General features: G+C 36.4%; 1 protein-coding gene and 1 long non-coding RNA gene across 2 annotated transcripts; one reads left to right on the top strand and one right to left on the bottom strand.

Moving 5' to 3' along the window:
- Positions 1–1423: 1423 nt before the first annotated feature.
- Positions 1424–5424, top strand: LOC110711697. Its single transcript, XR_002509406.1, has 2 exons — positions 1424–1753; positions 4351–5424. It is a non-coding gene; the product is annotated as an uncharacterized LOC110711697 (long non-coding RNA).
- Positions 5425–7287: 1863 nt separating this feature from the next.
- Positions 7288–8617, bottom strand: LOC110711553. Its single transcript, XM_021889965.1, has 2 exons — positions 8201–8617; positions 7288–8117 (listed from the first exon to the last, which is right to left on the bottom strand). The coding sequence occupies exons 1-2, from the start codon at positions 8454–8456 to the stop codon at positions 7288–7290; spliced, it is 1086 nt and encodes a 361-aa protein (XP_021745657.1). The 5' UTR covers positions 8457–8617.
- Positions 8618–10194: the final 1577 nt, after the last annotated feature.

Below are 10194 nucleotides of genomic sequence, written 5' to 3'. Positions count from 1 at the left end.
GGGAGTAAAAGTTAAAATTAATTTTGTATGCTACTTCCGTTAACAGTTATTTGCAACATTTGCCATTTTAGGTTGCTATCTATTATGTGCAACAATTTTTTTCTTTCCACTTTTAGTAACTTTTTGCCAACAAAATGACCATATTACCCTTACTTAAACAACTTAGACCTAATTTAACTTTTTACCTAATGAATATGATTATTGTAATCATTTTCACCAAAAATCATTCATCTTCATCAAAATCATTCATTTCCCTAACCCTTCTTTAGTTGAAATCTCCAAAATTTAAACCCTAATCCTACATTTTGGTTCATCTTCCCCCTTCTCTCTCCTATTGCGATTTGGGTTTGGGTTTGTCTGGTCGTGGGTCCGAGTTCGTGGATTTGGGTTCGCCTGGTTTGTGGGTCCGAGTTCGTGGGGGTGGCATGAGTTTCGTGGGGTAGTTTTAGGGGTTTCAAATTTGGTTTCGTGGTGGTGGCTTAATTGGGAGTAATTCAATTCGTGGTGGTTCCGATTTAATTGAGTTTCGTGGTGGTTTGCTGGGTTCGTGTTGGTTTGCTGGGTTTGTGGTGGTTTTGGCTGGTTCGTGGTGGTTTGTCGGGTTTTCTGTGTTCGTGGTGGTTTGTTGGGTTCGTGGTTGGGTTTCGGTGGTTTTGGCTGGGTTCGTGGTTGGGTTTCGGTGGTTTTGGTGGTGGTTTTGGGTTCTGAGTGTCGGGGTTTGGTGGTTCTGGTGGTTTTGGTGGTGGTTCTAGTTCTAGGTTTCGGTGGATGGGTTTTTGTTTAATTGTTTTTTTTTAAGTAGGATTAATTGTTAACCAAGTGCCCTTATTTTTCAATAATCATGTTTTAAAAGTTTTGCCTAAGAGTCTGTGCTACCCCCCTTTGTTGCAAATAACTGTTAACGGAGGTAGTATATGAAATATTAGAAGATAATAAAACTCTATACAACATTTTTATCTAAAAAAAAAACAATCCAAAATTCACTTACTTAGTATCATATGTGTCACAATAATATCTATTTTTCGCCTATGACGCGACACTTAGCGAAAAACTGAAATGCTAAGTGTTTTTGTCTCGTGGCCAGGCTGCGTCGCTGCGAGACCGGCTTTATATGATAGTGATATGATATGATATGATATACTTCTTTTTTTGTCACATTTATACTTTTTATCTACCAAAATTTTTGTTATACGTATGCGCTTATATATGTATTATTTTTTTTCTTCAAATAACCTCTGGTCAATCGAGTAACCCCGGCCACACGATATGGCTAGCCACATATAAAACTTTGTGATTTGCATAATAGCGACTATTATACCTTATGCTCTTTATATTATGATTATCACAAAATAATTTTTTTTATTAATAAGGGGCTAATATCTAATGTTTCACATAAAGACCATAATTTCCATAATCAACACTAATACAATACCCTTTTAATTTGAATGGGTTGATCAACAACACGACACAATTCACATATCGATCCTTTCCAATCCAATTGTCATATCCATCCTTCCCAATTCAATTGTGTTTTCGCGGTAAAAGTTATATACGTACTACGTACATCGTGTTACACTTCCCGAACCTAATATATGTCTCAATAATTCTTCAATACGGTATATTAACAGATGAACGAAGCCCTGCCTCGTCTTCCTCCTGCTCCCCCCTCTGAGTTCTCCATTAAATCGCACTTGACGTTCTCCATTGAGGCGCCATCTAATGCTTGTATTCCCCCATTGAAGCAGCTTCTGAGGTAATTTGTTGGAATTTCACAATCTAGGGTTTATCTTTGATTTAATTTAATTGTCGGTGCAGTAACTTTAGGGTTCTCAAATCTCAACTATTGGTTCTAATTACTATGATCATAACCAGTGATTGAACTATATATGTTGTTAGAAAAGAAAATTATGAGCTTAATTTGATAATTGAATCAAATATCCCGAAAATTATGATTTTTTTGATAATTGAATCAAATATCCCTAAAATTATGATTTTTTTGATAATTGAATCAAATCTGGTTGCTAATGTGTTGCAAAACCCTTAAATGTTAGGATTGAACTATAAAATTGGATCTCTTCTCTCTCCTGCCCTGGCTCAGGGACGAGCCTGGGTAAAACGGATCATATTATTTTCTTGGTATGATTTTTTTTTTTTTTGGTAATTTTTAAGTTGATTTGTGTTGCTTTATTATTTTTATCTCAATTTAAGTTTAATTTTTACTTAAATTATTGATTTTCTAATTTGAGAGCCCCCCAAAAAAAAAAAATCGAAGGAATGATTGTGAGAAGTGTTAAATTAGTGCAATCTAGCAATATAATAAGAGGATTACAATTTTTCAAAAATTTAAAAAGACATTTGATTATCTCATGGCTTGATGTCTTTTTTGTTAGGAAAAGGAATGTTTTCTTCACATTCTAAATGTATCAGGAGTTTTCCTAACTTGGCTTTTTACTCTCATATTTTCAAGAAACATTAACAAATAGCACTACTTTCTTGTAATAATATAGATTTGGTAACAACAGTTTATTTATTATGATGAACCCATGTAATCATGCCCATATTTTTTTTTTATCATTCAGTGGACTAGGTAGATTAAACATCTAGGTCTTGAACTTTTTCTTACTTTCAAAACTGTAGACTTTGAAACCCCCTAGGTATAAAGTTTTTTATGTTGTCATGCAGCATAGAAATAGCCTTAACATTTAATTGAAAAGAAGGATCTCTTGTTCAAGCTGGCTATAAATAAAGATTTTTATGTGGGTTGCTTAGATAAACCTCTCAAATAGTTTGAAGTGCTTAGAGGGAGGCAATGTACATCTAGACCTCCTCGAACCCCATCTTAACAAGATTCACAAAGCATTGCTCATATAAGATCAGGATCTTAGTATCCAATTCAAGGCTAATATGTTAGACTTAGAAATAAAGTCAAAAGAACATTTAATTTGGAACAATTCTACCCTAATCTTTATTTGATATTATAGGATCATGACTAGTTAGAACCATTTACTATTGTGTGATATTCACATGTCTTTGAAGTCAAGGTGATTTTTTTTTATTTATCTTATTATCTATTTTTATTTTTGAGGGAAAGTTGAGGTGATTAAGTTAAAAGAAGATTCAAATATTATTATACTAGTGTTGAGCAATTTAACATCATCGTATGAGATGTTTGGTATTAATTTAATAATACAATAGGACCATGACGTGTTGCAACCTTTTTGCTAGTGTGTGTAGCATTCACAAGTCTATTAAGTTGGAGGTGATTGTTTCCTTTGGTAATCACGGTCAAAATAAATGATTTAATAATGAATTTTAATTTCATCAAAGATCCAGTCTTTAATTACATAGCTAATCCTGAGATAGCATGTCCTTTGACTTGACTTTAAGATGCATTATTGTTATAATTGTGTCTATTACATTTTCTCAAACCGTCACTTGTGACAATGTGACGTGGTGCCTTTATGATTGTTTCCTTATTATTTATCTCTATCTCATATCTTGATTTGGTGAATGGGGGATTATTGGGGACTATTAAGTACTTCATTTGATTTTTTTTTACTTCACCTACTTTGACTTTTGCATTGTTCATATCCGCTCATTTGACCGTCTTTTATGAGTTATATGTAAGAAAAAGGATATTATCTTGTTAAAATTGTCTCATTAAATATTATCACAATTTCTAATTTTTACTTATTGAGAAAAAAAGTTGTTGAAGGTTAAAACCATGCATTGGTAAACGTGATAAATGAAACGGGTCAAGTAAGAAATAACGGAGGAAGTATTAATATAATCTTTTCTTGAAGTTAATATATGATTTTGGGTGTTATGTATCACATGTGTATCCATTTTGATCCGCTGACGTGTAGAAGGATAAGTTTGATATCCTCTTTAGCTCAGAAATGGAGATTGCAATTTTAAGTGGACTCAAAGTAATAACACTAATGGGCTGCATGGCCGCATGGGTACATGTATTAATTCTAAGATAATTTGGCTTACATCTTAGCAAACTAAAGTTTAATTTAGACATCGCCTGTGGATAATTTGGTATGCCTAAACATACAATTGAGTATATGTTTGTTCAATAAATAAAGGGGGAAATGGCTTAAATAATTGTCCATCAAATTTTGTAGACTCAAAGTAACAACACTAATTGGGCCGCATGGCTACATGTATTTTGAATTTAAGATTATTTGGCATACATCTTAGCAAACTAAATTTTTACTGACAACATCACCGGTAGGAAAATTGGTATGCCTAAACATACAACTAGAGAATATGGCTGAAATTCATGTCCATCAAAGTTTTAGGGTGAGATCAAGTTCTGATGTTTTTTTTCGCTTGTTCTCAAAGGACAAGGTGAGCCATGTTGATTCCACACACTGTTTCTTTGCAAGGCCTTCTTCATTCTGCCTTGCCTGCGAAAAAGTTGTCATGTTTGGAGCAGCAGAAGGATCAAAGGTTGTGGCCACTCTGGGGCTTAGTATGGGATTTGGAGCATTGACACAAGGCCTTGGCCACCCAGGTTCGTATGCAGGATCAACGGCCTGCATCATAGAGGATGGCCTCATGAACCCATCTAGGGCATGAGAAAATTCGGATGGATCCTGGTTAAGATCCATTTCAGGGTTATGCCTTGGCTGCCATCCACTGTGGTCATATCCATGGTAAAAAGGATACTTGATTTGTTGTCCATAATAGGGACCCTGAGATAGAGGTACCCTTGCACGTTCATAACTATGATAAGGGATTGGATTTTCAGCATTTCCCTGTGCTTCTTTCATTGCGCGCTCCATCTCCCTCTCTTGCTTGTGTGCTCTTTGGTGGCCACCAAGCGCCTGTGTAGTCGGCAATTCCTTGTAACAGAACTTGCAGACTATGGGATTTTGAGTTGGAGGTGGAGGGGCAGGAGGCCAAACAAAACCAGAGGGGTGTTTGGAAGATTCTCCTTTTTCACCTTTGTTGGGGTATGAATATAAATTGAAAGGTAGCCCTGACTCTTGCTTTTTCTTTGGTATCTCTGGTTTGGCATCACCCTCTGGGGATAATTGCTTAAACATGGCTTTCTCCTGAGGATAATTTCCTGGTGTTATGGCCAAGGAAAGGGTTGGTATTTCAGGGGAGTTCAGCTCTGGCTTAAAGCCATTTCTCTCGAGTGCCTCATAAGCAATTGTCTTCCCCTTGTCCAATGTGCATTTCTTCGGGGGTAGTACTGCTGACCCAAGAAACCCAAATTGGCTCGAAAGGAGGCTTGACATAATTTTGCTTCCATGGTGGCTTTCAAATTTTTTACTCTGAACTCTGTTTGGTGGACTGTATTTTGGTGTGAGGAAGAGGGGTCAAAATCAAGTATTTATTGACAAGAAAAATTATTGTTCTATACTCATATATGGTATATATATCCTAATGAATCTGTTAAGGTGTGAATCAATTAAATACAAGAATCCTCTTCATTATACTACTACAGATTTTTAAAGGCTTGAGTTGATTCATTTCACATATCACATGATATTATCCTAGTAATTCTTGATCATGATCCTATCTTTACTTTTCTATGTTTAAGGAAATAAATGAAATTTAGATGTGTTTTTCATTTTAAAGGTTTTCCATGATTTCATTCCATGTTTGCGGATTCTTTCCTTTTTTATGGTGATTTTTTCCATATCTAGGGATTACTACCTATACTATTTATTTGTCTTATTTGCCTTTTGCACTATTTTAATTAAAATATCTAAAGTTGTTTAAAAAATTAAAATATCTCCAATCATGTATTATAAGAAATTGTAAAAACCACTAGTACACATTTATAAACTAAAAATTGAGGAAAATTTTAAAGAGGCAAAGGGAGTAAACATTAATCAACTTTTCAAAATTTATGTAACAAAAGTATTAAAGACATTTTCTATTATTCCAATTCCTTAGACATTACTATCTACATTCACCAACTAATTATAATAAAATACGTTACACGAATACGTGACCCAATACCAGTTAATTATAATAAAATATATTATACGAATACATGAACGTTTAAATTTGAAATTTTGACTCTAAGCGTTCACCTTTTGACTAGATTTTATTGGGTGAACGCTTAATTAATGAAAAACTAGATTAGTCTTGTGTGATACACGATTTTGACAAAAAAAAGGGAAATTCCCATTGATACACTCCAGGTATTGACTTTTCTCAGCGGTACCACATTTTTTTTTGACTTCCTGCTGATACACTTGAGGTTTTGACTTTATAATTGACGTGATTAAGTCTATTAATAAGACGTTAATAACTTATTTTATTCACATTTTAGGCTTAGTAATAGATGAAATGACTAATATACCCCCATTTTTTTAATCATTTCCCTCCAAAATTTCCCCCTTAATGTTGCTGTTATTTCCCTCCAACTTCCCAACCCTTATTCTCTCCCTATAAAACCCCACTTTCCCTCTTCTATTCTCCATAAAATTTCCCCTCCATTTTTTCGAGCTCACCTCTTCTTCTTTTCTTTTTATTTCTGTTGGTCCCTGCTGTTCTGACATGGCTGGTTCTGCAGGCAGTGGTTCCTCTTCTGGCAGCAGATTTGGGAGGTCCATGTGGGTGAGACGAATTCAATGCAATTGTAATCCACCAAGACTTGCTGATATTAGGGTGTCTGACTCAATTTCGAATCCAGGGAGGTCATATTACAAGTGCAGGCATTGTGGTTTGTTCATGTGGGTTCCTGAAGATCAAATTATAGCCAATCATGAAGAATCATCCAATTTGAGAGTATTAAGAGAGGAATTTATTGATTTCACAGACAAAGCATATGAGTTTGCAAGCTATGTTTATATGGTTGTTAGAATTGCTCTTGTGATGTATCTTATTTTACTGTTTGTAACCCTGAAATGAGCATTGTGTATTTAGTTGCCATGTACTTCAGAGACTAAGTGTACTAGGAACAAATTATAAAAGTAAGGTTGTATTTTCTTGGTTTTGAATGAAAATGGAAAAATAATTTGCATTTTGATTGAGTAAGGTTGTATTTTCTTGGTTTTGAATGAATCAATCATTGAGATCAACTAAAATTAACAAGCTGAACAAAATGGCATCAGTTGCCAACATTCATTAAAGTCTGGAAAATCATTCAAAATGTGGCCACCATTCTTAATATAGACAAAATGGCATAATTCTTTAACATTACCATGTAAGTTCAGCAAAAAAATTCAAAACATATAGAGTTGACTACAAATTTTGACTTTCTATCCAAATCACCAAAAAAAGCATTTGCTACTACTTTGCAAAACAGAACACTTGCTAGCTTTGAGAGTTTCCTTGAGACATCTGGATTGGTTGGCTAGGCAACTGTGACGCTGTCAGCACTGTTTGTTGCTCAGCTGAGGGTCTGCCCTTCTTTCCCTTAGTTTTTTTGGTTGAAGTTGCTGCTTGAGATGCTGAAGGTTGAGTTGCTGCAGACTGAGATCCAAGTGCTTCAGATTGCTTAGCTGCCTTTGCTGCATTACTTTGGTCTCTGACCCTAGGGTTCTTGATGACAACAGGCTCATTTGTCTTCAACTCTTTTCCTGTTAAGCCTCCCTTGCAGGTTGTCTTATTATGCCCAAAGCAACCACATTTGCTGCATTTCACTGTTTTTGACCTTTTTCCAGGTTGCTCCTCACCTTCTTCCCTCTTTCTGTTCCTGCTTGGTCTTCCAATTCCCCTCTTCATCTTAGGAGGCATGATGATTCTACCTGACTCATCTGCAGGCCATTGCTCTGTGTCAGGAATTGGGTTGATACAGACACTGTAAGCTTGCTTATAAGTCTTCACAGAGTACCAGGAACTGACAAAGTCATGTGGGTCCAACTTGGCATCAATGCAAGCCCTAATGGCATGCCTACAAGGCACACCTGTCAGTTGCCATGCCCCACAAGAACAAACTTTCTTGTTTAAGCTGAGAGGAAATTGTGATCTTCCCTCATGAATTTCATATTCACCTGGGCTGGACTTGAATACTCTCCATTTTGAGCTAGCTTTTCCTATTTCTTTCACTAGCTTCACAATTTTTGGAGTTATGTCTTCATCATTCCAAGACTTTGCATTCTCCATTCTTGTTGCTATTCTAACCATACATACCCTCCTTATTCCTGCACAACATTATCTTACTTAGAAAAACAAACCAAATCAGAATAAAATGACAATGTTAATACAGTAAGAGGTGGGTTAATACCTTCTAGCAAAGTCAAAATAGGCCTACACCTATTCACCCCTAGAGTAGAGTTGAAGCTCTCTACAAAATTGGATGTATTGGAGTCATTGCAAACATTTGGGTCAAATGCATGCTTACTCCACTTAGACTTCTCTCCCAATTCTGCAAACCAAGTCATGACATCATCTCCTCCTGCTTTTTGCAACTTCTCCATAGCTTTCCTGAATGTGAAAGCTGAAGAAGCATTGCATGCTCTCCAGAATAGAACATACATCATAGGGCCTGGAAATAGCTTCTTGTAGTTTCTACTTAGATGCCTACAGCAGAACCTCCTGTCAGCTTTTGGCCATACTTGTTCTAGTGCAAGTTCAACTCCCTGAAACAATGATTACAGCATGAGCATTTGTATGTTTGCATATAAAAAAAAAAGAGAATGAAAATTTGAAAAAAGCAACAAACACTTGCCTTTTGTCTATAAGAAATAATAGTCTAATGCTCTCTTGATGAATCTTTTACAATGTTCAGCAAATGCCAAAAGAAGTAGGTCTATGACTGCTTGTCTTCTTGGCCAACTACAGCATATGCTATGGGGAAGATCTCATTATTGCCATCTATTCCCACAGCAGAGAGCAATACCCCCCCATAGTTACCTTTGAGGTGGGTTCCATCTGCACCAATTAAAGGTCTAACACCCCTTAAAAGACCTTTCCATTGTCCAGTGAATGATATAAAAAGGCTTGAAAATTGAAGTTGTTTAGGGATAGACTCTGTTTCATTCCATGCACAAAAAGCCTTGGACTCTGGGTTCGTTTCTATGCACATCTTAGCATACATTGGCAGTAGTCTATATGACTCATCATGCCCTCCAAACAACTGCTCAATCACATATCTCTTTAACCTGTACAAGGTTGACTGCCTCATGTAGATGCCATATCTCTGAAAAAGGAGTTCATTGAGTGATTTCCCAGGAATGTCTGGGTTAGCCCTGATGTCTTCCATGACTTTCTGAGATGCCCATTTCACATTGCAGATGGGGTTGTAAGTCTCTAAGCCCCTGCAAGTGTGTATATTGGGCCATATTTTCTTGATTGCCCATGTTCTGCCATCTGCCAGTCTGCTGGCATGCAATCTCCAATCACAGCATTCAGATTGGCAAACTGCACTGTATCTCTTGTTGTCAGCATACTCTACATTGATGGCAAACCTTTCTTGAACAGCAAAATCTTTCAGAGTGTCCTTGAAGTGAGCCTTGTCAGTAAAAATCATCCAAGGTCTGAGTGTTATTTTACCAAAGTCAGCATCCTCATACATCTCACCATTCTTGTACAATCTCTGAAAATAATCCTCATCATCTTCATCATCAAAAAATCAAACCATTTTGATGGTTTCCAACTGTCCTTCACTTTTGGAATCCTAGTTACTTGTGCTAGCTCATCTGCTGGAATAGAACCCTTTGGTGCAACATCTCCATCAGAATCCTCATCTTCTTCACCAAGATTGAAACCAGGATTGGGTTGTGTCTCTACAGACTCAGAGCTGTCTACAACAAAAGGCATCTTTCTTCTAACTCTAGAATCACTTGTGCCTTGCACCTCACCCACATTGTCCCCATCACTACTGCCCTCACTCATATTTACATTAACCCTAGAAACTGATCCTTGCAGCTGACTCACTCTGTCACCAACACCTAGCATCCTTTTCTCAGTCACAGTTGATCCTTTCACTAACCCCTTTCTTATAGCTGTTGATCTAGGAACCTTTTTCCTAAACATAGTTGTTTGTGAAGCATTTGTCAATGGGTCAGCATCAGAAGCATTATGTGTGTCAGTTACTGCCAAAGGTGAAAATCTAGGACTCCTTCTAAGTGGTAAACCCTTGAAGAATGTGTTTGGAGACTTGGGAGATGGTGGTTGCATTGGGGATGTTTTAGTTGTATCTTTCTTCTTACCCTTTGCTGCACCCTTAACCTTCCTAGAATTCTCTATCTTTTCCATACTTTTCTCAAACTCTTTTCT

The sequence above is a fragment of the Chenopodium quinoa genome, unplaced genomic scaffold (genome assembly GCF_001683475.1).
Source record: "Chenopodium quinoa cultivar QQ74 unplaced genomic scaffold, ASM168347v1, whole genome shotgun sequence".
In the NCBI taxonomy this organism is placed as follows: domain Eukaryota; kingdom Viridiplantae; phylum Streptophyta; class Magnoliopsida; order Caryophyllales; family Amaranthaceae; genus Chenopodium; species Chenopodium quinoa.
This window is presented reverse-complemented; position numbering and strand designations above follow the sequence as displayed.